The sequence below is a fragment of the Oncorhynchus clarkii genome, chromosome 27 (genome assembly GCF_045791955.1).
Source record: "Oncorhynchus clarkii lewisi isolate Uvic-CL-2024 chromosome 27, UVic_Ocla_1.0, whole genome shotgun sequence".
Lineage (NCBI taxonomy): Eukaryota > Metazoa > Chordata > Actinopteri > Salmoniformes > Salmonidae > Oncorhynchus > Oncorhynchus clarkii.
In genome coordinates this window covers 11,282,305-11,309,996 of record NC_092173.1, presented here as the reverse complement: position 1 = coordinate 11,309,996, position 27,692 = coordinate 11,282,305, and the positions used below count along the sequence as shown (strand labels likewise).

Sequence of the window (27,692 nt, the reverse complement as noted above, 5' to 3'; positions counted from 1 at the left end):
TACGTGGATAGAGTTTGCAAAACCCGATAATAGCATAGACCCACATAGGCACTGGTGTAAAGTACTTATATTTAGTTTTAAATATATATATATATATATATATATATATATATATAAAAATGTAAACCCTTATTTTACCAAGTAAGTTGCCTGAGAACACATTATAATTTACAGCAACGACCTGGGGAATAGTTACAGTGGAGAGGGGGTGTGATTAGGTGGCCAGATTGGGAATTTAGCCAGGACACCGGGGTTAACACCCCTACGCTTACAATAAGTGCCATGGGATCTTCAGTGACCACAGAGAGTCAGGACACCCGTTTAACGTCCCATCCGAAAAACGGCACCTTACACAGGGCAATGTCCCCAATTACTACCCTGGGGCATTTTTTAGACCAGAGTGTGCCCCCTACTGGCCCTCCAACTACTTGGGTAGTTTTTTGGGTAATCTGTACTTTACTATTTATATTTTTGACAACCTTTACTTCACTACATTCCTAAAGAATGCTTAGCAGGACTGGAAAATGGCCAAATTCACGCACTTATCAAGATCCCTGGTCACCCTCTGATCTGGCAGACTCATTAAACAAATGCTTCATTTGTAAATGAGCTACAGGCAGTTAGATTTGGGTATGTAATTTTAGACGAAAATTGAAAGGGTCCGATCCTTAAGAGTATATTTAAAACCAAGTACCTTTATACTTTTACTCAATTAGTATTTTACTGGGTGACTTTTACTTTAGTGATTTTCTATTAAGGTATCTCTACTTTTACTCAAGTATGACAATTGGGTGCTTTTCCCACCACTGCCCATAGGACTGTACACAAATAGAGGTCCCATATGGGATTTGGTTTGTAGTGATGCATGCGCTACTTGCAAATGCAATTCAACCGAGCTAAAATGTTCAAATAGCATCTACAACATGACTATTCCCCACTTTAGTAACAATGACAGCAGCAGCTGCTCTACAGATTGGAGACCAGCTGATCCTGGAAGAGGACTACGATGAGAACTATATCCCCTCCCAACAAGGTAGAGAGGAATGATACAGAAGGGGCAGTATGGCTCCCTTTCTAGTTAACAGACCAATAGACTGTACACCGCATTGCTGAAACAGAACTACACAAGCATGGCGCAAACTATTGTAGTGGGCATCAAACACATAGGCACATCTCAAAACCAAGTAATGCTCTGTTTTACATAGACATGCTGTGCTTCATGACACATTCACTAACTTATTTTGGTTGTGTGAGAGGTCATGTAATGTTAGCTGGATATTTTCCTCACTGCTTTCTTCCCCTCCCCTGTCAGAGATCCACGAGTACGCACGAGAGATTGGCATTGATCCCAATCAGGAGCCGGAGCTCCTATGGCTGGCCAGGGAGGGCATTGTTGCCCCACTGCCTCCCGAATGGAAACCCTGGTAAGCAGGCAGGCGTCTGCCACTATACCAGAAATGGAGTCTGAACCTGGTGGCGTCGGTCGGTAACATCCACTCAAGTGAATTTGAAACCGAACACAAATATTCTCACCTGTGTGGTGAATATGTGTATGGATGGTCAACATATTTGTAGAGGGGGGATGCTTTTTGTGTTACCCCAATTAATTGCAGTAAAACAGTACTTTTTATTTTATTTTTAACAATACTTTTTTGATGGTGATTCATTAAGCAAAAATAACACCGATTTGGTCATACTGACTAGTCACAATCTCACCTTTCTCTTGCATGGATCAGTTGTGTCTTGGTCGGGGTCTCGATTCACAGTCTTTTTACTGTGATCTGAGTTTGAAGACACCTGACATTGACTCCATCTCTGGCCCCTAGCAGTGTATCAACAGTGGTAGACTGCCCAGTATTCCCAGACACCATATACACCTACAATCTACCTCTTTAGAGGAAAACCTCTTTCTTACTCTCTAGATCCTTCCTAGCTGGCCTAGTTCAGTAAGTGGTTTCTCAAATCCCACCTATTAGTCCCACTGTTATTTTAACGTTCACTGGTCTCTTCTCCCTTCTCTGGGTTCTGAGGTGCTGAAGTGACCCCCTCCTCTCCCTCCTCTCGCAGTCAGGACGTGTCGGGGGACGTGTACTACTTCAACTTCTCCTCGGGCCAGTCCACCTGGGACCACCCGTGTGACGAGCAATACCGCAGCCTGGTAAAACAGGAGCGCAAACGAGCCGGCACCCAGCCCCACGGGCCCCCCACCACCGCCGCTAAGAAGAAGGAGAAGAAGAAAAAAGACAAGAAGGAGCCAAAGAAGAAGGCGAAAGACCAAGAGCTCCTGAAGCCACCAGGAGTGAGTGGGCGTTGTTATGTTCTGAAATACACCAAGCGCATGAAGTGACTCACAGATGTCTCAGAACTCTGCACTGCTGTTGTGTGTAGATGTATTGGTCTGGAAATAACTTCAACTCTAAATAATGTCAAAGAAGCATGGCTCTTCCACATAGTCACTGAGGCGTAGCAGAAAATACTGTATATTGTAGAAAGGAAACAAAGTACAAAGATGAGGCCTTTAAGAGTGGCTTGGCTGAACCAATATATTATTATATTATTGTCTTGGTCATCAACACAGTCACATACTCATGCTTGGTTGCTTCATGGCCCTAAGTTGCTAAGTGATACAGTTATACCGATATAGGGATTGTCGTAGTGATAATAGAGTTGTAAACAAGTCATTGTCCTAAGTCATTCTCCATTTGCTATGTGTATCCTTTCAGTCTGTAAACAAAGGGGAAAGTCCTGCATTGAAGGAGAGCCAGACAGAAACAGGGAAGGCCACTCTCGGATTACAGGGACCCTCTGCGCCCACCCAGCCCCCTCTCTCCCCCCTGAACGCCCTCTCTAATACAGCACCCCCCAGCTTGGCTCCACTATCCCACCTGTCCACCCTCCCTCCTCTCACCTGGGCTGTATCTCCTCTCTCCCCACTGGGTGGGTCTGTCCGCTGCAGTAAGGCCCTAGCGGATGCCCAAGAGATCCTGGGCCTTTCTCCTGGCTTCTCTAGAGCTTTCTCTGACCCAGTCCCAGAGACTCAGCCTCCACCTGCCTCCTCACACCCTCCCAACACCCCTGGGAGGGGGTTCGAACTGACTTGGGGGCTAGGCCCATATGATGAGGAATGGGACAGGGCAGTGGGGTTTGGCCTAGGGCCCACTGATGACACACAGAGCCAAGCTGATGCAGTTAGTCATGGTAGTATCGAGGGGGGAGCAGAGGGCTTTGTCACTGAGGAGGTGGTGGAATGGAGGGAGGCAGCAGAAGCGGGCAGGGATAGCAGTAGTGATTTCAGTGACAAGGTGGTCTGTTTGGAAGTGGAGGTAGAGGAAGGAAAGGCTATTGAACCCCAATTTCCTTCATGTGGTCATTCTACACCTGGGGCAGTGATGACCGAAACATATGAGGGAATAGAAAGCCAAGCCAAGCAGAAGGGAAAGTTCATCCCAGGAGTTCACTTACTTGATGCCAGGGACAGTGAGCAGGACCTCGTCACCTACCTGGCCCCTCTCTGTCTCTCCCCGAGGCCCATGTCCCCCTACCTCTCAACCGAGAGACAGGAGATGAGAGAGAGCATGGCTGATCCCGCAGGGCAGGGCAGTGCAGGGAGTCGGCAGGTAGGACCACAGATTACAGACAGGCAATAGTAAAACAGGCTCAGAGCGTAAAGGACCTGTTGTAGTCATAGAAGGATTGGTAGAAGCAGGTGAATGATGGGAGCAGTATACCAAATTTGACTCCATGAATTGAATCTCCATTGAATATCATGATGATTACTATAAACCTGACCCCTCTCTATACAACATATTTGTTCACGTGTGTCTCTCTCTCTCTCTCAGCCGTTGAGCTTGGCCCTTGGGCCTCTGCAGGCCCCATTGGGGAGCCTGGGGAGCCTTGCTCCTCTACGGGGTCTTGATGGCGCAGCCTTGAGGGGGTCCCTGGGCAGCTCTGGAGGGCTGGAGTCCCTGAAGAGTCCGCTTGGGGTAAGAGCTTTCACCTTGACGAAAAATCATGATAGTTATGTACTGTATTACCTTTATGCTTATAGTGTGCTGTTCAGAGTCCTTAACCTTTTTACCTATCTCTTTCTCTCCTCCTTCACTTCCTCCCTCCCTCCCCCAAGGGTCCTCTCTCAAGCCTGGGGTCCAGCCTACTGGGAGGGCGACAGGAGGAGCGCTTGTCTTTCTCTCTACCTGGGTTCGAGGATGATGAGGGTAACATCTCAGAGGATGAGCAGCCGGTACGTCTTTCAACTGGCAATGTGCATACCAGCCCTTTCAGGGCACTGTGAAGCAGAATGTTTTGAGAACAAAAGTGTTTCATTTGTGGAGTATACAGTGCCTTGCAAAAGTAGTCATCCCCCTTGGCGTTTTTCCTATTTTGTTGCATTACAACCTGTAATTTAAACAGATTTTTATTTGGATTTCTTGTAATGGACATACACAAAATAGTCCAAATTGGTGAAGTGAAATGAAAAAAATTACTTGATAATTATTATTATTTTTAAATAAATAAATACAGAAAAGTGGTGCGTGCATATGTATTCACCCCCTTTGCTATGAAGCCCCTAAATAAGATCTGGTGCAACCAATTACCTTTAGAAGTCACATAATTAGTTAAATAAAGTCCACCTGTGTGCAATCTAAGTGTCACATGATCTCAATATATATACACATGTTCTGAAAGGCCCCAGAGTCTGCAATACCACTAAGCAAGGTGCCCCACCAAGCAAGCGGCACCATGTAGACCAAGGAGCTCGCCAAACAGGTTAGGGACAAAGTTCTTGAGAAGTACAGATCAGGGTTGGGTTATAAAAAAATATAAGAAACTCCCACGGAGTACCATTAAATCCATTATTCAAAAATGGAAAGAATATAAGAAAACTCACGGACCAGGTAAGGAGGGCATTAGTCAGTGAGGCAACAAAGAGACCAAAGATAACCCTGAAGGAGCTGCAAAGCTCCACAGTGGAGATTGGAGTATCTGTCCATAGGACCACTTTAAGCCTTACACTCCACAGAGCTGGGCTTTACGGAAGACTGGCCAGAAATAAGCCATTGCTTAAATAAAAAATAAGCAAACAAGTTTGGTGTTCGCCAAAAGGCTTGTGGGAGACTCCCCAAACATATGGAAGAAGGTACTCTGGTCAGATGTGACTAAAATGTAGCATTTTGGCCATCAAGGAAAAATGTCTGGTGCAAACCCAACATCTCTCATCAACCCGAGAACACCATCCCCAAACATTTAAATGTCTTGGAATGGCCTAGTCAAAGCCCAGACCTCAGTCCAATTGAGAATCTGTGGTATGACTTAAAGATTGCAGGACACCAGCGGAACCCATCAAACTGGAGCAGTTTTGCCTTGAAGAATGGGCAAAATCCCAGTGGCTACATGTGCCAAGCTTATAGAGACAGACCCCAAGAGACTTGCAGCTGTAATTGCTGAAAAAGGTGGCTCTTCAAACTATTGACTTTGGGGGGCGTGAATAGTTATGCACGCTGAAGTTTTCTGTTTTCTTGTCTTATTTCTTGTTTGTTTCACAAGAAAAAATATTTTGCATGTTGTATAAATCAAATGATACAAACCCCCCACAAAAAAATACATTTTAATTTGAGGTTATAGGAAAAATGCCAAGGGGGTGAATACTTTTGCAAGCCGCTGTAAGTTAGATGTATTACTGTGATGCTGTTTGCAGAGTCCTCTTGGCTCGGCCAGACTGTTACAGAACTTGCACCTGGACTTGGATGCGTTGGGAGGAGGGCTGCAGTATGAGGTACACCCCCTTCTTCACCATGCACAACAACACAGCGCAAGAACATCAAATAGGGGTCATTCCACACTTATAACAGAACACATACCATGCTCATAACATTACATAGCACACCTACCACTCACCTTCAACTGTGAACCATTTCCCTGAAAATGTCTATTTTACAGCATAACCCCCTTAGGACTTTTCACCTACTTTCAACTCCATCAGTGATACCAGTGCAGACAAGTCCGTGTCATTATTACATTAGAAAACCTCTCTGTGTGTGTTGTGTTTCTAACAGGACAGCGAGGCCAGTGGAGTGGCCCCACCAGAGGAGAGGACAGAAGCAGAGCTACGGGACCTGGCCCTGTCTGGAGAGCACAGCCCTGGGCCCCCCCCTCAACAGGTAACATCAACACTACTGATGTGGCTCAATCTATTATGTCTCTCGCTGTCTCTTTCTCTCTTTTCATCCCACTGTCAATCCTGCCGTGTATGTCCGTTGTAGGACTTTCTAGTAGATTAAACTACACACTTAGATATATTGAACCGTCTCTAACTCATGACTATGCTATCAGATCACAAGATGCAGACCTAGATAGAACTGCTCTTGTGTACTAGATTGATTGCCTTGAACCAAAAACAACGCTTGAGGGATGGAAAGTGTAAGCTATCATTGGGAAACGAAGTAGGCCTGTTCATTCATTGAGACATAAAATCTTTGTCATTTATCAACTCTCATAAGTGTGTGTGTGTGTGACTCTAAACACGTGTTTCGGTTCTTGTCTCGATCTCTTCCTGGTTGTGTAGCTGCTGTGTCAGTGGGAGCTGTGCTATGGTCACGGCTGCCACTGTTTCTTTCTGTTGGTCCTCTTGTCCTCATACTGTCACTGTTATTGCTTTGCCTTCTGAGTCGTTCATTTGATCACCCCTCCCCTTTAGTCTTAGTTCTTTCTGTGTGTGTGTGTGTGTGTGTGTGTTTAACTGTGTACTTCCTCTGATTTTGTCACACTTCTCTGTGTTGTTTGTTGTTGTTGAGATGACTGTTCTCTTTCGATTACCTCTACCTATGGAATGCGTGAGTGGTTTGCATGCTGCTCAGGTCCCTGTGTCTTCTCCTTGTCACAATATTTTGTCCCCCTACTTTCTTTTTGTGTTTGTCTATGCACGCCTTCCCTCTCTTTCTCTCCGGGTGCCACCATCCTCATCTTCCAACCAAGGACTCCCTTCGTGGACGCCACCTCCCCTCCTGTCCACCATGCGGAGGCAGCAGGGACTGCCCCCCTACTCCAGACCCCCAGCATGCTAAAACTAGAGACAGTGGAGAGGAGGAGGAGGAAGATTATGAGGAGGGGTGGGGAGAGGATGGAGAGAGTGTGGTTGAGGAGGAAGGAGGTGAAGAGGAGAACCAGGGAGAAGAGGGACAAGCGAGTGAGAAGAAGAATGGAGAGGAGGAGGAGGAGGGCAAGGACGTTGAGGCTGAGGTCACTGAGGAGGTAGAGTGTGTAGAAAAGTTGGAGGAGGCAGAGGAGCAAAGTGATGAGGTCATAAAGAGGTGTGTAAAAAGTGAGGAAGGGGAGGAAGAGGGGACTGGTGACGTAGTTGAGAAAAGTGTGGAAAAAGTCAATACAAAGGAGGAAGAACAAGGAAGTGATGAAAAGATAGAGAGATATCTTGGAGAGCAAGAAGAGAGGGATGAGGTAGTAGAGCAATGTGTTAAAAATGAAGAACTTGATAAACAGGTAGAGGAAAGAAATGAGCTGGTTGAGAGCGGCGTTAAAAGTGAGGGAGAACAAAAAGCAGAAGAGAGTGATGAGGGAGTTGACAGACGCAATACAAGTGAGGAAGAAGGAGAGGAAAAAGAGGGGGAACAGGAAGAAGAGAGTGATGAGGTAGTAAAGAGATATTTGAAAGAGATGGAAGGAGGCGATGAAGAGGAAAGTGAGATAGTGGGGGAGAGAGATTTGAAAAGCAAGCATGTGGAAAGGAAGGAAGAGACTGTCAGAGACAGTGTAGAGGAGAAGAAAGAGGAGGACGATGAGGCAAAGGGAGATGAGGATAGTGATGAAGTGTTTGAGAGGTGGTTGAAAGAGGAGGAAGGCAAAGAGGAGGCTGAGGAGGGTGAGAGTGAGGTGGTAGAGAGATGTGTGAAAAGTGAAGAAGAGGAGGGTGAGAGTGGGGTGGTAGAGAGATGTGTGAAAAGTGAAGAAGAGGTGGACGAGGAGGGTGAGAGTGAGGTGGTAGAGAGGTGTGTGAAAAGTGAAGAAGAGGTGGGTGAGAGTGGGGTGGTAGAGAGATGTGTGAAAAGTGAAAAAGAGGTGGACGAGGAGGGTGAGAGTGAGGTGGTAGAGAGGTGTGTGAAAAGTGAAGAAGAGGAGGGTGAGAGTGGGGTGGTAGAGAGGTGTGTGAAAAGTGAAGAAGAGGAGGGTGAGAGTGGGGTGGTAGAGAGATGTGTGAAAAGTGAAAAAGAGGTGGACGAGGAGGGTGAGAGTGAGGTGGTAGAGAGGTGTGTGAAAAGTGAAGAAGAGGAGGGTGAGAGTGGGGTGGTAGAGAGATGTGTGAAAAGTGATGAAGAGGTGGACGAGGAGGGTGAGAGTGAGGTGGTAGAGAGGTGTGTGAAAAGTGAAGAAGAGGAGGGTGAGAGTGGGGTGGTAGAGAGATGTGTGAAAAGTGAAGAAGAGGTGGACGAGGAGGGTGAGAGTGAGGTGGTAGAGAGATGTGTGAAAAGTGAAGAAGAGGAGGGTGAGAGTGAGCTGGTAGAGAGGTGTGTGAAAAGTGAGGAAGATGTGGAAGAGGAGAGTGAGAGTGAGGTGGTAGAGAGGTGTGTGAAAAGTGAGGAAGATGAGGAGGGTGAGAGTGAGGTGGTAGAGAGGTGTGTGAAAAGTGAGGAAGAGGAGGGTGAGAGTGAGGTGGTAGAGAGGTGTGTGAAAAGTGAGGAAGATGTGGCAGAGGAGGGTGAGAGTGAGGTGGTAGAGAGGTGTGTGAAAAGTGAAGAAGAGGAGGGTGAGAGTGAGCTGGTAGAGATGTGTGAGGAAGATGTGGAAGAGGAGGGTGAGAGTGAGGTGGTAGAGAGGTGTGTGAAAAGTGAGGAAGATGTGGAAGAGGAGGGTGAGAGTGAGGTGGTAGAGAGGTGTGTGAAAAGTGATGAAGAGGTGGAAGAAGAGGGTAAAGAGGAGGGTGAGAGTGAGGTGTTGGAGAGGTGTGTGAAAGGCGAGGAAGTGGAGGAAAGTGACAAAGTCTTGGAGAGATGCTCACCGAGTGAAAAACGAGCTAGTGAAGGAGTGGAGAGCAGTGAGGAGGAGGTGGAGGGGTGCATCAAAAGCGAACGAAAAGAAAAGGAAAGAGACAAACTTGAAGAAGACAGTGATGAGGTGGTGGAAGAAGTGCAAGCCTCACTGAAACCCAAAACATCCACAAGCTCAGACAAAGTAATCGAGAGATTTGAACCACAAACGGTCCAAGTTAGGTCACTGGGGCAGAAGAAGAAGATAGCGGACCTTAAACGAAGTGACAACATGGAGGTGTATGTGGGGAAGAAGAAGAATGTGCCCAAACAAAGCCCTCTACCAGCAGAGGTAGGGGTTTGGTGTGCTTTGACCATGTCGTGGCCCCTGCCCTGTGTGCTCCCCCTCTGCATGCACCTCGCCCCTCTCTCAGTCAAAGGAGACACCAATCCACTCCCTGAGGGGCTGTGTGTGTCCCAAGTCCCAACCCTGATGAATCTAGCCCCCCATGGTCTCCCTCGCACATCACATTGGTGTCTTTGGTCTTTACACACATTTTTGCCAGTCTAGTAAACCTCCAGCCATTGGGCTTCTAACACTTCAGCCCCTGAGGACTGGATTGGAATATTCTGGTCCCCTTGTTGCCAGTTTTTCCTCCATCCCTCTTCCTCCAGAGCTGAGCACTGCAGCCCCACCTGTCAGGCAGCCCCATAGACAGTCCCATCCTCTTCTCCAGCCCCAAAGGCAGCCCTATCCTCTCACACAAACCTCTAGGCAGCCATATCATCTCAGACAAACCTCTAGTCAGCCCTACCCTCTCACACAAACCTCTAGGCAGCCATATCATCTCAGACAAACCTCTAGGCAGCCATATCATCTCAGACAAACTTCTAGTCAGCCCTACCCTCTCAGACAAACCTCTAGTCAGCCCTACCCTCTCACACAAACCTCTAGGCAGCCATATCCTCTCACACAAACCTCTAGGCAGCCCTATCCTCTCAGACAAACCTCTAGGCAGCCCTATCCTCTCAGCCATACCCAAGGCAGCCCCATCCTCTGTCAGCCCCCTAGCAAGCCCTATCGTCTCAAACAGCCCACTTTGTGGCCCCATCCTCTAAGTCTACCACCAAGGAACTCTAATACTTTCATCCAGCCCCCAACCCTCTCTGGCAGCCCCACCCCCTATGACAGCCCCCAAGGCAGCCCCACCCTCTAAGACAGCACCCAAGGCACGCCTACCCTCTCAGACAGCCCCCAAGGCAGCCCTGTCCTCTCATTCCAAACTTGCAGTACTGTAGCCTTTGTTTCTCTGTCTCTACTACCTGCTTGACCAGCCATGTGTTTGCGTGGTATGGGCATTTTGTCTGACTCTTTGACGCTTGTCTTCCCAAGCTTTGCTCATCAAGCCATGGGATGGCTGCTCTGTGCTGTTGGCTAGTGTATTGTCCCTTTGCTGCTGTACTTGTTTTGCCCTACTACGAGAGCCTTCATAGTTGCTGTGTGTCCTCCTGTGTGACTGGGTGTGTATTGCTGAGAATGGCAGCATACATCCATGTCTGGTCTGGTCTGGTCTGGTCTGGTCTGGTCTGGTCTGTTCTGTTCTGTTCTGTTCTGTTCTGTTCTGTTCTGTTCTGTTCTGTTCTGTTCTGGTCTGGTCTGGTCTGGTCTGGTCTGGTCTGGTCTGGTCTGGTCTGGTCTTGTCTTGTCTTGTCTTGTCTTGTCTTGTCTTGTCTTGTCTTGTCTTGTCTTGTCTTGTCTTGTCTTGTCTTGTCTTGTCTTGTCTTGTCTTGTCTTGTCTTGTCTTGTCTTGTCTTGTCTTGTCGTGTCGTGTCGTGTCGTGTCGATACAGTGGCACTATGCTTCCTGTCGGTGACTGAGTGTGTGTTTACATCAGCAGTCCGAGGCCAGCGAGCACATGGAGGTGGCCTCCTCCTTCACCAAGGACCTCAGGGTACTTTCTATGGCTTGACAACATGCTTTGTAATGTAACATTTAAACAGATATTATCAAGGGGTGTGTTCAGTAAACACTAACAGTGTTCTGTTCCATTTTCCCTTTAGTCTGGTTTTGGCTCCAAGTTGTCAGAGAAAGTCCTGGACCTGAAGGATCTCTCCCCTGCTGTTAGTCCACTCTTCCAGGTACCACACTTTCTCCTCCTCTTCCTTTCTTTTCTTTTTCTCCCTCGCTCGCCCCTCTTCACCCTGGCTCTCCTCTTCACCTCCTTCCTCCTCAGCTACAGTCTCTCCTTCCTCACTTGGATGTTCTCAGTCACAGGGGTTCTCTGTAGAGTCTGTAGGCACAGTTTGTACCGTTGTTTTATTTTGAGAGTAACACTCACATCATGCCACGTGGAGTTAGATGTTAGCATTTGCTATTCATCTAAAAAAAAATATATTCCGCAGGATGAAGAGGGCAAAGTGAAAGTCAGTGCGGCAGAGGAGAAGGAACGGAGGAAGAGGGCAGAAGCTGCAGAGAGGTTGGCAGACAAGACTTTCTGATTCTGATAAATGCCCATACTTCAGTGGAATGTCCTCTCTGAATTTGAAACACACATTGTGATACAAGCGTATTGTCACTGTCACTGCTGCAGTAGTATGTCTCTCGCACAGATCTGCAGTCTAGAGCTGAGCCAAATCATTTATCTGACTTCCCTCCCTCGCTGTCTCTTTCTCTCTCCACTCCCCCCCCCCGGCCCCCACTCTGCAGGCGTCTTCAAGCTGCAGGCAGGGAGGATCCAGCAATGGAGGACAGGCACCCCAGCCAGTCCAGTGAATCCCAACAAAACACAGGGTCCTCCCATTCTGAGCCGGAGCCCCGGCCGCGGGCCGAGGGGGTCAGCACCAGTGCCAGCCTAGGTGTGCCGGGGGTCCAGGGGGTCAAGCGTCCTGACACCTCCAGAGGCCGCCTAGTTAGGAGCCCCCACACCCACTACAAGGAGGAAGCCCCCAGACAGGGGGAGGACAGCAGATGGGCCCAGGAGGAGAAGAGGGACAAGGAGAGGAGGGAGACTGGGAGGGAGATAGAGGAGGAGAAGGAGCGTGCGCTGCGGGAGAGGCAGGAGAAGGTGCGCCTACTTCAGGAGGAGCTGAGGCGGGAGGAGGAAGAGGAGGAACAGAGGCTGAAGGAGGAGAGCGAAGAGAGGGTCAGGTAGGCATCCAAGCAGCAGGCCACGGAGTGGTCAACCTCCCTCAATCTCCACTAATGTCCACTTTTATAGTAGTATTTGTGAGCTGTGATGCTCCCTGTGAGAGGATATGACTCAGTGTTGATGCTTAGTGCTGTGTGACAGTGCTGCTTATCTCACCCGCTGCTGTGTGTGTGTTCTGGTCCTGACCGGTCTTCCAGGAGCCTGAGGGAGAGGCTCCAGAGTAAGGGGAGGGAAGAGGAGAGCAGGCTGAGTGTGGAGTCTGAAAGCAGGCTACTGGAGCTGAGGGAGATGGCCCGGAGGGAGAGAGAGAACCAGCAACGCAACGTCAGGTGACTCATCTCTCTCTTCAATTCATCCATCTGCTTAAGCGCACACACACACACACACACACACACACACACACACACACACACACACACACTTATTCGCACGACAGCAATCGCCCTGGAGTGCTCCAGTGACCCTTAGATCACACGCCCAGCGACCATAGCCGTATGAATATGACACTACTTCACATAACTATTCTGTGCTAAGGCAATACATTCTTACTGCACATACAGTAGGTATACCATACCGCTTGGCCACTGGAGAAAAACAAGACCAAAAAAATATTTGAGCTAGGAAATGATTGTGTGTGCGTGTTTGCTACGTTCGCGTGTGTTTGTTGTTTTTATCAGGGAGGAGGGCGAGGCGATGCTGAGGCAGCTGCGTGCCACCCTGGAGGCGGAGAGAGAGGCGGAGCGAGAAAGGATAGAGGCCCAGAGGAGGCGGGACCTAGAGCGACTGAGGGAGGAGTCAGAGGAGGAGCTACATGCAGAGAAGCGGAGACTGCTTGGGGAGCGGGAGGAGCAACTCGACTCCCTCAAACAGGAGGTGGGGGAAGGGGAGGTGGGAGAGTGGCGGTGGGGGTCGGAGAAGGGAGGGGTGGAGGTATAGGAGAGGGGCCTTCCAATACACACGTGCACTTGAAACAACTGAATGTGTACTGTCTGGACTCATGTGTTTGGGTTTTTGTGTGGGGAATGCGTGGAGGGAGTCTAGGATAGTGTGGTGTGTGTCACACTGATGATGGTTGAAGACAGTGTGTTGTTGTCTTAGGGGAGAAGCAGTGCCAGTGAGAGGCGGAGGGAGTTGAAGAGCCCTCGTAGCCCAGAGCAACATCTAGCAGAGTACCAAAAAGAGGTGATAGAGAACACACACACACTACTTCCCACCTTTCGTACACAAACTTTTAGCCCCTCATTTCACTGACGACATATTACCATAACAGTGTCAGTCTAAACCCTATGAAGTGTTGTGACATTATGTATCCCTCCCACTCACTGTCTTGGTCCAGTTGGGAGACGTGCTCCAGGAAGTGAGGGAGGAAGTGCAGCGTGACCACGGCAGGAAGCTGGAGCAGCTCAAAGACGACCACCGCAGAGAACTCAACTCAATCAGAGACAATTATCTGGACCAGGTGAGACACAGTTCAAGGGTCACAGCTTCTTGTAACTCATTATCTATTTGTGTCTGTGTGTGTGTCTGTTTGTGTGTGTGTCTGTGCGTCTGGATGTGTCTGCATGTGTGTGCGTTTGTCCTCCAGGAGGCTGTCCAAAGGGAGCAGTTGCTGTGTGCCCTGCAGGAGGAGAGAGATCGCCTGCTGGCCACCCACAGCGCCCAGCTGGAGAGACTCCGTACACAGCTAGACTCCCAGCTGTCCAAGACCCGCCAGACGCACACACGCAAGGTGAGGACAGAGAGACACACACGTGCGGCACGAACACACACACACACCGTGTATCATCTCCAAACACCTATGTCATCCTTTAGGAGGCAGGGATTCAGGAGCTGGGGGACAAGCTGGAGCTGAGAGCCAGAGAACTGAAGACCCAGGAGGCAATACTGAAGACCCAGGTAGTCAATCAATCACTGTTGCACTGATATGTGTATTCATGACTACCTGGAAGACGTAGGGATGGCCTAGGCTATGGAATGGAATGAACTGTATGTGTGTGGTTGGGCGCTGTTGATTAAAGGAGATGCACCTTTCAGGCAGCAAATTTGAAGAAGAGGCGGCAGCAGCTTGGGGATGAAGAGAATGAGATAGACAGAGGAATAGAGGTGAGGATTCATCATCATCGTCACCACCTCTGTCTTTGTCATGCTGTAGATTTTAAGCCTGTGATGTTTTTAGGCTCTGCCTGGAGTCATGCAGGAGAGAGATGGACTGAGAGAGGATCTGGAGCGGGTGGAAGGACAGAGGGACAGGGCGAGGCAGGAGGCGGAGAGAGCGAGGGAGGAGATGACCAAAGTGAGAGACGAGTTGGAGACAATTAGGGAGGAGAGGGACAAAGCGAAGGAGGAGAGCAGGAGGATGAAGGAGGAGCGGGACCGGCTAGAGAGCAAGGTGGAGCTGCTGCAGGAGCGCTGTGATCGGCTGTGCCGCAGAGTCAGGTACACACACACACACACACCTGGCCTGTTAGTTCGGGTCAACCTCCGTTCACTCCTGTTTTATTGTCAACTTGCAACTGACAGTAGCATGTCTTTCAGACTTAGTGGGAGACTTCATGTCTAGCTTGCCAACTTGAATAAGTTTTGTAGTGCCCTCTTCACAAGTGTCTTGGTGTGCTTGGACCATGTTAGTTTGTTGGTGATGTGGACACCAAGGAACTTGAAGCTCTCAACCTGCTCCACGACAGCCCCGTCGATGAGAATGGGGGCGTGCTCGGTCCTCCTTTTTCTGTAGTCCACAATCATCTCCTTTGTATTGATCATGTTGAGGGAGAGGTTGTTGTCCTTGCACCACATGGCCAGGTCTCTGACCTCCTCCCTATACACTGTCTCGTCATTGTCGGTGATCAGGCCTACCACTGTTGTGTCATTGGCAAACTTAATGATGGTGTTGGTGTCGTGCCTGGCCGTGCAGTCATGAGTGAACAGGGAGTACAGGAGGGGACTGAGCACACACCCCTGAGGGGCCCCTGTGTTGAGGATCAGTGTGGTGGGTGTTGTTACCTACCCTTTCCACCTGGGGGTGGCCCGTCAGGAATTCCAGGATCCATTTGCAGAGGGAGGTGTTTAATCCCAGGAAGAGGTCGGCCAATTTCAAGTTTTCATAACAATCGGTAATCGGCAGTTTTGGACGCTAATTACCGATTACATTGCATTCCACGAGCAAACTGCGTGGCAGACTGACCACCTGTTACGCAAGTGCAGCAAGGAGCCAAGGTCAGTTGCTAGCTAGCATTAAACTTATCTTATAAAAAAACAATCAATCTTCACATAATCACTAGTTAACTACACATGGTTGATGATATTACTAGGTTAACTAGCTTGTCCTGCGTTGCATATAATCAATGCGGTGCCTGTTAATTCATCATCAAATCACAGCCTACTTCGCCAAATCGGTGATGATTTAACAAAAGCACAACCGTTGCACGAATGTACAGTTGAAGTCGGAAGTTTACATACACCTTAGCCAAATACATTTAAACTCAGTTTAAATTCTGACATTTAATCCTAGTAAAAATTCCCTACCTTGGGTCAGTTAGGATCACTACTTTATTTTAAGAATGTGAAATGTGAAATGTTAGAATAATAGTTGAGAGAATGATTTATTTCATCACATTCCCGTTGGGTCAGAAGTTTACATACACTCAATTAGTAATTGGTAGCATTGCCTTTAAATTGTTTAACTTGGGTCAAATGTTTTGGGTAACCTTCGACAAGCTTCCCACAATAAGTTGGGTGAATTTTGGCCCATTCCTCCTGACAGAGCTGGTGTAACTCAGTCAGGTTTGTAGGCCTCCTTGCTCACACACGCTTTTTTTTTGTTCTGCCCACAACTTTTCTATAGAATTGAGGTCAGGGCTTTGTGATGGCCACTCCAATATCTTGACTTTGTTGTCCTTAAGCCATTTTGCCTCAACTTTGAAAGTATGCTTGGGGTCATTGTCCATTTGGAAGACCCATGTGCGACCAAGCTTTAACTTCCTGACTGATGTTTTGAGATGTTGCTTCAATATATCCACATAATTTTCCTTCCTCATGAGGCCATATATTTTGTGAAGTGCACCAGTCCCTCTTGCAGCAAAGCACCCTCACAACATGATGCTGCCACCCCCGTGAATCACGGTTGAGATGGTGTTCTTCGGCTTGCAAGCCTCCCCCTTTTTCCTCCAAACATAATGATGGTCATTATGGCCAAACAGTTCTATTTTCGTTTCATCAGACCAGAGGACATTTCTCCAAAAAGTACAATCTTTGTCCCCATTTGCAGTTGCAAAACTTAGTCTGGCTTTTTTATTGCGGTTTTGGAGCAGTGGCTTCTTCCTTGCTGAGCGGCCTTTCAGGTTATGTCGATATAGGACTTGTTTTACTGTGGATATAGATACTTTTGTACCGGTTTCCTCCAGCATCTTTACAATGTCCTTTTCTGTTGTTTTGGGATTGATTTTCACTTTTAGCACCAAAGTACGTTCATCTCTAGGAGACAGAACGCGTCTCCTTCCTGAGCTGTATGGCGGCTGCGTGGTCCCATGGGGTTTATACTTGTGTACTATTGTTTGTACAGATGAATGTGGTACGTTCAGGTGTTCGGAAATTGCTTCCAAGGATGAACCAGACTTGTGGAGGTCTATCGTTTTTTCTGAAGTCTTGGCTGTTTTCTTTTGATTTTCCCATTATTTCAAGCAAAGAGACACTGAGTTTGAAGGTAGGCCTTGAAATACATCCACAGGTACACATCCAATTGACTCAGATTATGTCAATTAGCCTATCAGAAGCTTCTAAAGCCATGCCATCGTTTTTTTAGAATTTTCCAAGCTGTTTAAAGGCACAGTCAAGTTTGTGCATGTAAACTTCTGACCCACTGGAATTGTGATACAGGGAATTTTAAGTGAAATCATTTGAAGTGTATAACTACAACCTAAAACTTCTTAACTGGGAATATTGAAGAACTGGGAATATTGAACCACCAGCATTCGCATGTTCTGAGGAAGGAACTTAAACATTAGCTTTTTTACATGACACATATTGCACTTTTACTTTCTTCTCCAACACTGTGTTTTTGCATTATTTAAACCACAATTGAGCATGTTTCATTATTTATTTGAGACTAAATATATTTTATTTCTGTATTATATTAAGTTAAAATAAAAATGTTAATTCAGTATTGTTGTAATTATCATTATTACAAATATATATATAGAAATAAATCTCCCGATTTAATCGGTATCTGCTTTTTTTGGTCCTCTAATAATCTGTATCGGCGTTGAAAAATCATAATCGGTCGACCTCTAGTCCCAGGGTCCTTAGCTTATTGATGAGCTTTGAGGTCACTATGGTGTTGAACGCTGAGCTGTAGTCAATGAACAGCATTCTCACATAGGTGTTCCTTTTGTCCAGGTGGGAAAGGGCAGTGTGGAGTGCAATAGAGATTGCATCATCTGTGGATCTGTTAGGACGGTATGCAAATTGGAGTGGGTCTAGGGTTTCTGGGACAATGGTGTTGATGTGAGCCATGACCATCCTTTTCGAAGCACTTCATGGCTACAGATGTGTTTGCTACCAGTCGGTAGTCATTTAGGCAGGTCACCTTAGTCATACTGAAGGTTCAATGTTATTCCAATGCCAGTACTATTTCAGTTACTAACATGTGATTTTATTGCAGTGATTTGGAGCAGAGTGAGATCAAGAGGCCTACTACTAGACTGGACAGAACAGAGGAGGAGGCGGCGAGGAAGGAGGAGAAGGATAGCGAGGCACCGCCCTCTACTGCTGGACGGGAGAAAGTGCTGCATGTGGAAGATCTGAAAGAACCTCCTGTCTTGGATGAGTATGTGTGTGTGTGTGTGTGTGTGTGTGTGTGTGTGTGTGTGTGTGTGTGTGTGAGAGCATACATGTTGCACCCTTCAATCCTGACTAACTTCTATGTGTGTGTGTGTGCCTCTCTCTCTCTTCCCTCTCCCAGCTTGCGTCAGTATATCTCCTCTGAGGGGCTGTCCCTGCAGAAAGCCCGGCGCTTCCTGGAGAGGGAGAGTGGTCGTCTGAGTGAGAGACAGGCAGCGCTGCAGGCAGCTCAGGCCCAGTCCAGCTCCTCTCAGTACCCCAACACCACCAGCCACGCCCAGGCCACACAGGAGATGTACAGGAACCTGCAGCAGGTGCGTGTAAGTGTGACTCCCTTCCTTATCCCTTATAGACTCCTACGCCCGGCCCTAGTGCCCTTGTGTCGAACATTTATGAAGTGAGAGAGTATACATGACCTCCGTATGTAACTGTCCCTGGATCATCTTTCTCCCTCTCTTTCCCCCACTCTCTGTCTCTCTCTTTTGTTTCCTCTTTTCTTCCTCAGGAGGCCAGTGACGTGGAGGAGTTGAGGGTGACTGTGAAGAGGGGGAACTCGCTGCTACGCAGGAAGGAGGAGAGACTGCAACAGCTAGAGAGCTCCGTAGCTGAAGAGGTGCCTTAGTAGTACACCATAACACCTTTATATACCACATATCCTGCCCCCTGTACTACATACCATGCCCATAACATTAGGCATACTGGAATAGCTAATAAACACACTGTACACTGAACGGACAAAACATTAAGAACACCTGCTCTTTCTATGACACAGACTGACCAAGTGAATCCAGGTGAAAGCTGTGATCCCTTATGGATGTCACTTGTTAAATCCTATGTAATCTGTGTAGATGAATGGGAGGAGACAGGTTAAAGAAGGATTTTTAAGCCTTTAGACAATTGAGACATGGATTGTGTATGTGTCATACACGGGGTTGCTGGGCAAGGCAAAATATTTCGGTGCCTTTGAACAGGGTGTGGTAGTAAGGGCCGGGCGCACCGGTTTGAGTGTGCCAAGAACTGCAACGCTGCTGGATTTTTCACGGTTTCAGCACCTTGTAGAGTCCATGCCCTGACGAATAGAGGCTATTCTGAGGGCAAAAGGTGGTGCAACTCAATATTAGGACGGTGTTCCTAATGTTTTGTAACGCTCACTGTATGTACGCGTTTACATTTTGGTCATTTAGCAGACACTCCTATCCAGAGAAACTTAGTCAGTGCATTCAACTTACGGTAGTTAGGTAAGACAATCGCATACCACAGTCATTGTAAGTTAAACTTTCAGCGAAGTCAATGATAGTAAGAGAAAACGTGTGTTAGAGTTAATGGCAAGTACAAAAGTATACAAGTTTATAAGTTTTTTCTCTTGCTTTATCTTGCCCAGGTCTCCCCTCATCACTACTATGATGACCCGGACAGACTGGTGACTGATAGGAAGGTGGCCTTTGATGTGACTGAATCGGATATGAGCAGCGTCAGCAATGGCCTTGATGGCCCTGGTGAGAGAGACAGACATACTGGAGTATTCATAGCAGGCCTGTACTCCTCCTCTGCCAAATTATTATCATACTCTCTCTCCCTCTTTATTATTCCTCCTTCCCCCCCCCTTTCACCCACTCCTTCCTCTCTTTCACAGCTCATCCCTTGTTCTTCATGTGTTCTGACATTGCCTCCCTTTCTCTCTTGCACTCTCTCTCCCTTTGTCTTTCCCTCTCTATCTCTCCTCTCCAGGTGAGGATCCCACAGTGCCTGCTAAGGTGCAGCACTTAGCCGAGTCGCTCCAGCACATCTCTGGCCAGCTCAGCACAGTCCTGGGGGCCCTGGGCTCCCTGACCCAACGCCAGACCCCTTACCAGCCTCTCCCCCTACCCCTGCCCCTCTGCCAGCCCCGAACCCCCACCTCAATGCCTCTTTCACAGCTCTCCATGCCTCTGTCTGGGCCCTCCTGGGCGTGGGCCCCTCACAGCACCTCCATCCAGCCACGGGGTTCTGAGGACCTGCTCAACAGTCGCTGGGCCAAGCTCTTCCCTGGTACATCTCAGCCAAAGAGATTCAATATCATATATGTTATTAAATACGCGTTCTGTGGACTGAAGAACTCTGTTCTGTGTAGTTTCAGGTAGGGTGAGGAGTTAGTTTATTGGTTTAACAAGACTTCACTTCTCTTTGTCCCTTCTTCCATAGGGGCTCCTATTGAGTCCATAGCCACCAGTTCCTTGAGGACGCATATGCTTTATTCAGAGTACAGTCCTGCAAGGTAAATAGGGAAATGATTTGTTATAACCGTCACTCATCCCTTTCACAGTAGTCTGTCTTGTTGAGGGAAGGTACTAAAGACATGTGTGTTTGTGTTAGCGAGCAGGCTCGTAGTCTGTCTTGTTGAGGGAAGGTACTAAAGACATGTGTGTTTGTGTTAGCGAGCAGGCTCGTAGTCTGTCTTGTTGAAGGAAGGTACTAAAGACATGTGTGTTTGTGTTAGCGAGCAGGCTCGTAGTCTGTCCTCCATGCAGCCTAAGTCGGTGGAGATGGATGGCCAGAGGCTACAGGGTCTGATCGACGGCAACAAGAGATGGCTGGAGACACGCAGGAAAGACCCCAGTGTGTATCCTTCTGTAAAAATGCTCACACATTACCACATTGCACAACTTTATAATGGAGCTTGGTTCAGTCTTGTAAATGTCCTTAACAGGTTTTCATCAGACCTCTGTTCACGCGTTATCGGACCCCCCCAACTATGAGTGGACTGGTCCAGCTGAGCCTGGATGACAACAACCAGATTAAAGTGTACCATTACTAAAGGGGGGTGGGTGGAGTTACATACGGAGCAAGGATCAACACAAGCAGATAAAGATGTACTGTTACTGAAAAAGGGCTAAGGACAGGGGTGGGTTTTTAAAATTAACTTGGGAGTAATGCAGGGATCCCTCTAGCTCTGGTCCAGGGCGTTACTAGAGGAACCCCCTGTGGACCAAAGGAACACCCTGGACCAGAGCTAGGATTCCTCTACAACCAGGTTTACATATCAGATTACTGTAAGAAACATTTTTAAGACGTCTGTCCTCTGGTGAACTCCGCTTTAGCTGTGATTGTGTTTCAGTGGACTCATTTTATTCCATTGGCATGCAAGGGTGAATAGTTTGGGATTATGGAGACAATAGCCCTGTAGTCAACAAACCAGTTTGTTTCCCAATTTTTTGGCCTCTGGCTATTTAAATGTTTCAAAAGCAGATTGCATAGTTGTGACATATACAACAGGTGCTTCACTTTATTAGGAGAGACATCTCGAGGTTGGAGTGAGATACTGTTGATAGCTGACATAAGATCATTGTCATGGTATCAGGTTGTATAAGAGACGCATCACTCATTCCGCTGTGTGAGAAGTTCAAGCCATACCATAATAACCACTACAAGGACAAGACAAGGTATTCGCAGTCTTTATGAAATTCTGGTAAGAGGGACTCTTCCAGTGTTTTACTGTGCAGATATATGTGAAATTTTTACCATATTTTTTTTATAAGAAACGTTTTAATAAATGTAAAGTAGTGTATATTCATAATGCCAAACTTTCATTCTTTTTCATGTTTCAGTATTTCATTTGTCTACATTAAAAAGTGATCACCAGCTTTGTATTCATTGGGACACCCAACAGAAAGTGTTGCAACTTAAATAAGAATTTCTTGGACAAGTTCAGGTAGTCCCTTCATGATTGTCAGTTACCTTCCGTTTCGGTGCCTAATGAACACAACCCAGGACCTTAGGTCTGGATTTCCTCTTCATCCTGCTTGTCAGTTACTTAAAATGCAAAACCTAGAGACAGATTGTACTAATGCGAAGACTACACCTTTATCATCGTGGACACAAACTTTATTCAGTAGTCACATAGTCCCAAGTTCTTATCCTACAGTGCAAAATCTATTTTTCTCACCAGCTAAGGACGTAGTTAGTTTATTTTTTAAATGTTACCTTTATTTAACTAGGCAAGTCAGTTAAGAACTAATTCTTATTTTCAATGACGGCCTAGGAACAGTGGGTTAACTGCCTGTTCAGGGGCAGAACGACAGATTTGTACCTTGTCAGCTCGGGGGTTTGAACTTGCAACCTTCCGGTTACTAGTCCAACGCTCTAACCACTAGGCTACCCTTCCGCCCCGGACGTAGTTAGTAATTAAAATACAATCGTTGATCTCTCTCTGGGACAGATCCATCCAGTATCAGACAGCCATAGAAAAACAAACCACGCGCATGATCAGAACATTAAAGGCCACAGACAGACTGGACATGGAGTGTTCTCACTCCCCTCCCACACACACACACACACACACACACTTATGCTCAATCATATATACATAGGCACACACACACTATACACGTTTAAATGCATTGATGGAGTTGCAGGTGAATAATGATGCAATATAAATTAAATTCAAACCGTTATCAGCAATAAGAAAACACAACGACCACAGTAGTATTGGATGGCAGTAAGGAGAAATGTCAGCATGTCCTGGTTAACCAGACTCATTGATTGGCACGCCAAGTGTCCATACAGATTCCAATTCCGGGGAGGGCGCACCGTCCTTCGCCAGCTCTTTGATTGGCTGAGAGATGCCCAGCCCGCCTGCAGTCAGGGAGACATGCCATTGGGTGTCTCAGTTGCCAATGTGTCACTACTGGCCAGCAATAAATGTTAAGGCGGAGCCAGAGAGTAGCTTTCTCAGAAGACGAAAATCTTGTCTCTCTGGACGTCGTCCAAGTCATCGTCCATGGTGAGGAGAACCTGGCAGAGAAAGCAGAGGAGTCAGTCACTATATAAGATGTTACTATCTGGGTATGTATGGGTCAGGAATGGGGTCTTCATCAAAGCTCAGCCACTTATGACGTGTGCAGTAACCATGTCCACGGTGTGAAATCTGTATTCCCCTCCAATTTATAATACTATGAAATGAGTGTCACATGGCCCTCCCCGGAGGTGTGCGCACACATACACACACTCACCAGGAAGGAACCAAACATGGCAATGGAGGACAGGAAGTGCCAGATGTCGTGGTCGTCGAAGAAGGAGAGCACGATGCAATCACGGTTGTGTTCCCGGGACTCGGCAGGGGTTTTCTACGGCAGGGGGAGAGGGGACAAAGCAGTCAGCGCCAAAGTGACATGAGAATGTTGGGGTTATGTGACCATGGCATGTGGTGTGTGAGCATGTGATGTTTTCAATGTGGTACTACAGATACCATGAATCCCATTGGGGCAGGAGTTGCCAAACTTCTCGTCGGAAACCCCTAGAACTTTCACTATTTTATTGTAGACCTGAACTAGCATACCTGAATCAACTTACCTACACAGACAAGGGCTTGATGGACTAGTTGAATCAGGTGCGTTAGCTCGGGAACAGTTTGAATACATGGAACGGCTGGGGGGGTCCCCCGAGGAGGTCTGAAAACACCCTGTCATGGGGGTGTGTAAGGCTGACGTGTGGTGGAAGCCACTGATCTGTAAGGTCATTGTGTGTGTGTTGTGCTGACCTGCCAGGTACTGAGGCCCTGGAAGAAGAAGAAGAGAGCGAAGCCCCACACCACGGCCGTGAAGAGGATACACACCATGGCCATGCACTGGATCCTCTCACCACTGCGGAGCTACACACACACATCATCATCATCTGTGATTGTACATGCGGAACATGTTCTACGTTGTTTCATGTGTCAGATGTGCACTTTCTATATCCAAAACTGTTAGAATATGGCAACAATCAAACAAAGCACATTTGGTAGAATGTTTGAATTTAGAATGTCTGTTGCTAAGAGTTAAAGTCATTCATGATTTCAAATCCTTTCATTTCCATGGGGATTCTAAATCATACAAATACATTGACATTTGACTATGATGATATCACAATTGAATAGAGCAACTATAGTGGAATGTTGTGAATTTAGAATGTTTGGTTGTTAGATGCCAATGTTGATTTGGAACTCAGTTTTGGTGGCAACAACCTCAATACTAGAAGTGTGACTTGCTCCTGCTTTTGAAAGATTCATTATTGAGAAATGGATCAGCAACTACATCCAGCGATTTGTCCAGGGTGTACCATGGATGGCATCATGGACAGCACAGGTGGAAGCGGGCAGCCTGGGTCTGTGGGAGTACGAACAGTACTGGACAAAACCAGCTCAGACACATGGCCATGTTCCTTGAGAACAGCCAGCACCTGCCTGAGCAGGAGGAGAGCAGTCTGATCGACTTGTACAGGGAGGTGAGGCGCGGTTTTCTCTTTTACAGAGTGACAGTGAGAGAGACCCTGAACACGAGACGACTAAGGCTTTGGTGTGGGAGGAGTGACGAGCAGTGGCTCTTTGATGAGGAGATGGAGGAAGTTGGGAGCTATTCCGAGGGTGTTGGAACTGCAGAGAAGGGCTTCTTGTCTGCCTACGAATCACACGGATTGACAGATCTTTATTTTGTAGTGGATTTAAAATACGATTTATTATCTATTTTTTAACCATTAACCGTGCCCCCACGGAAATAGAATTAACATAATCTGTTTAAGATCGAGATATCATTTTCTTTGCATGGACTGCATCTCAATCCACCACATCTGCCAATATCGCGGTGAAATGTGGCAGAGCTAGAGCGGTGTTAGTCAGACCGGTCGACATCCCGAAAATTGGTCTTCTCACAAAAAAGTATGTGGCGTCCGAACGTATTGACTACTCTATAGACTAAACTCTCACGAACACAATGGTGTTCTCCATTTTGCTCTAGGGTGCCCACAAGCCTCACAAGACGGCCTGAAGGTCCCTGGTACCAGTTAAAAAACAATAATGGAAGTATATACAGTATCGGGATAGTTTAGTGCCTAAAATATGCAGATAAATACATGCCTTTAAAAAAATATATATATAGCTTCCTGATCTTATATCTCTCAGATATAGGACAGACACTTCAGAACAAACTTCCTTTCGATTTTTTGGGGGACTATCCGTGGTCTTCAAGATCAAAATCAAATAGCTAAATGATTCTTGGTATGACCATCTTAAAACAATTCCATATTTAGCTTAGACTCCCTCCCCCAGCTTAGACAGGGTTTAGACTCTAGAGGGTTAATGACTTTTTGAGTGAGATTTGTCTATAGAAAGTGAACAAACACACACACACACACACACACACGCCTACCTTCATGATGATGTAGAAGGCAAAGTAGAGTAGTAGGTTGCAGATGGCAATGGCCAGCAGGTAAGAGGCAAAGTCATTGGGTGTCTTTAGTAGCCCATAGGCAGCCCTGGAAAGACCGAACAACAACCACACAATGTCAGTGATGAGATGTCTACTCTACTCTCCACCCATGGTTGTGGGTGAGTAGTGACTATTCTACAAACTAAATGGATACCTTGCCTCATCAGGCTGAGTGGGTCGCAATAAAATCACATTGACAGAAAGGGACTTACATTAATCACTTAATAGTTGTGAAAGACCTTAGGTAAAAAAATATATAAAAAAAAAAACACTGCATGATGATGTCAAACAATGTACAGATCTACCATCTTAATTTGACCACATTTCTCACAGCAGGAAAACAAATCCTACGGCAACAGGAAATGGTCATTATTACGTGGATTATATTAAATCGTTTTTTTTTTTAAGGGTTGATACATTTTTCGTTAGGGCAAATCAAGTCTGATATTTTAAAATGGAATTTAAACTTTAAAGCCCTTTTAAACCCTAATACACTACAATTAGCATTTCATGCCGCGCAGGAAAATGCTCTACGACAAGTGATCAAATTAAGATATCACATTTATAGAACACTGCAGTAAAGGCAGTCCAGTCTGAATAAGATGGTGAGTGAATGAAGGAAATACTCACAGAGACCAGTTCACTATGTTTCCCATCACTAGCAGAACCATTCGGTCCTAACAGAGAGAGAGAGAGAAACATTTACTTGTGGATTTATGAATCTTTCGCGACATTAGAGTGAGTCTCCATACAGTATGTGTATGTATAGTCTACCATTTACTGTATATATATATATGAATGGACAAAGCCATCAATCACGTATAACCATTCACTTCTGTGAAGACTCAATAGCGTATTGAAGCCAAATGAAGGCTGTTAAGATGGTGTGTCTTGGAGACACAAAATACGCAATTTGAGCTTTATGAAGTGACATTGCAGCCTAACTCAGTACTGCCCCCTCAATTTGAGTAAATCAAGTAGAAAGGCCGACCGGGGTACTGCAGGCTGGACATACTGTACATCGGATGTATTAGAAGCAATTATTGCAACCATGATTGCCTTCTAAACATTTTTTTTTTTTTTTTTACACAAAGATTGATATTTTTCCATTCACTATAAATGGGGGATCCTGTTTATGCAAACAATGCCTGCAGTACTGCGGTCAGCCTTGAACCTTCGTGGTTTCAATAAGTGGGCAGTAGTTCTCCCCTGATGTATACTCACAATATACATGGGGCCACTGCATTGGCGGATACAGTCAGTGTAGATCACATACACAATCCTGCGCAGGATGCCAGAATCTGAAAGACAGACAAATAGAATAGACTGACACGTCCATAGCCCCTGTAACATTACAAGGTAAAAGCTAACCCTGACCCCAGGCCTGTTCCTAGCCCTTACTCCTAGGTTTCTTCCTTCTAGGTTGTTTTTCCTTGCTTGCTCTTGGGCTTTTGGGTTGGTATCTGTAAAGGACTTTGTGACAACTGCCAACGTAAAAAAAAGGGCTTTTAAAAATAACAAATAAATGTGATTGATTGATTGACTCCTTACCCAGTCTCCAGCGACCCATGTAGTAGAGCTGGGTGCTGAGCAGCATGGTGGCCAGGATGTGGAGGACAGAGAAGATGATCCAGAACACCATGTTGCCCTTCCCAAACACCTGGACACAACACACACAGCCATCAGGAATGTTACACTTGCTGAATGATGATTCTATGGGTGGGTTGCACCAACATGGTTTAAATTAATCTAGGATTAGAGATAATCTAGGTTTATAATTAACTCAGAGATGTGTTGTACCACTTCATTTTTTATCTGGATCAGTAAATCTATAATTAACGGTTTTAAACTATGATTATGATTAGTGACATGTTACACCAATATATGAGGTATTTCGAGAGTTGAAACGAAGTAGCTAGCCTACTTGTCAAATGAGGCCACAAAGTTTCTGTTATAACATAATAACAATGGAACTACTGCAACTCCATCGTGAAAGGTTCTCATGGGTTGGCTGATTTGAAATAAAATCTGTTATTTGCCAGTACTAGACAGAAAATTAATTTGTTAGCTACTGTATCTAGCTAGTTTATAAACCAAGCTAGTTGGCATACAAGCTAGTTGGCATACAATATTATTTATTATTGCTATTACTTAACGTTATTTAGCCATTTATTATTTGTCCGCTAGCCACCTGATCATGGCACGTCAAAGATGATACATTTTCTCCGCTTATGAAAAAAAAAAATGTTTTCGGGGCTGATGGAGGAATTTAGTAAAGTACTGGAGGATACAAAGACAGACAACACAAATGTCAAAAAGAAGGAAGGCACCTGGGCCATTTCGTGCGACAAAAGTAATGGATCGACATGGATTAAAGAGTGACCCAAATCAGATAAAAAGCGCACTGGAAAAAAACTTAAAACCCAAAAAGGATGCCGCAGAGGAGAAGCGGGGGCTATTTCAGACCGGAGCCGGGCCTCCGTCCATGGAAATTGATCCTACCACCCAGAAGA

The 27,692-nt window shown here is 46.4% G+C and overlaps 2 protein-coding genes across 2 annotated transcripts in view; one reads left to right on the top strand and one right to left on the bottom strand.

Annotated features, from left to right (window-relative positions):
- The first annotated feature begins 947 nt into the window (after positions 1 to 947).
- On the top strand, positions 948 to 21,416 carry LOC139386377 (centrosomal protein of 164 kDa-like). Its single transcript, XM_071131920.1, has 30 exons — positions 948 to 1,033; positions 1,313 to 1,424; positions 2,068 to 2,299; positions 3,840 to 3,983; positions 4,124 to 4,240; positions 5,696 to 5,773; positions 6,054 to 6,158; positions 6,973 to 8,137; positions 8,693 to 8,761; positions 8,846 to 9,327; positions 10,871 to 10,927; positions 11,037 to 11,114; positions 11,379 to 11,452; positions 11,683 to 12,123; positions 12,322 to 12,453; positions 12,802 to 12,997; positions 13,223 to 13,306; positions 13,461 to 13,583; positions 13,710 to 13,853; positions 13,937 to 14,020; positions 14,159 to 14,227; positions 14,301 to 14,560; positions 17,781 to 17,945; positions 18,081 to 18,279; positions 18,465 to 18,572; positions 19,341 to 19,455; positions 19,688 to 19,987; positions 20,141 to 20,213; positions 20,436 to 20,558; positions 20,657 to 21,416. Exons 1-30 carry the CDS (start codon positions 949 to 951, stop codon positions 20,751 to 20,753), a joined length of 5,511 nt encoding a protein of 1,836 aa, XP_070988021.1. The 5' UTR covers position 948; the 3' UTR covers positions 20,754 to 21,416.
- The window catches only part of LOC139386376 (SID1 transmembrane family member 2-like), a 22,339-nt gene continuing 16,021 nt past the window's right edge, over positions 21,375 to 27,692 (bottom strand). Inside the window, exons 19-25 of the mRNA XM_071131919.1 lie at positions 26,731 to 26,839; positions 26,404 to 26,480; positions 25,810 to 25,856; positions 25,120 to 25,225; positions 23,475 to 23,585; positions 22,948 to 23,061; positions 21,375 to 22,729 (exon numbers count right to left, since the gene is read on the bottom strand). Coding sequence (XP_070988020.1) covers positions 22,667 to 22,729; positions 22,948 to 23,061; positions 23,475 to 23,585; positions 25,120 to 25,225; positions 25,810 to 25,856; positions 26,404 to 26,480; positions 26,731 to 26,839 — 627 coding nt within the window. The 3' untranslated portion in view covers positions 21,375 to 22,666. The remainder of the gene's footprint in view (positions 22,730 to 22,947; positions 23,062 to 23,474; positions 23,586 to 25,119; positions 25,226 to 25,809; positions 25,857 to 26,403; positions 26,481 to 26,730; positions 26,840 to 27,692) is intronic.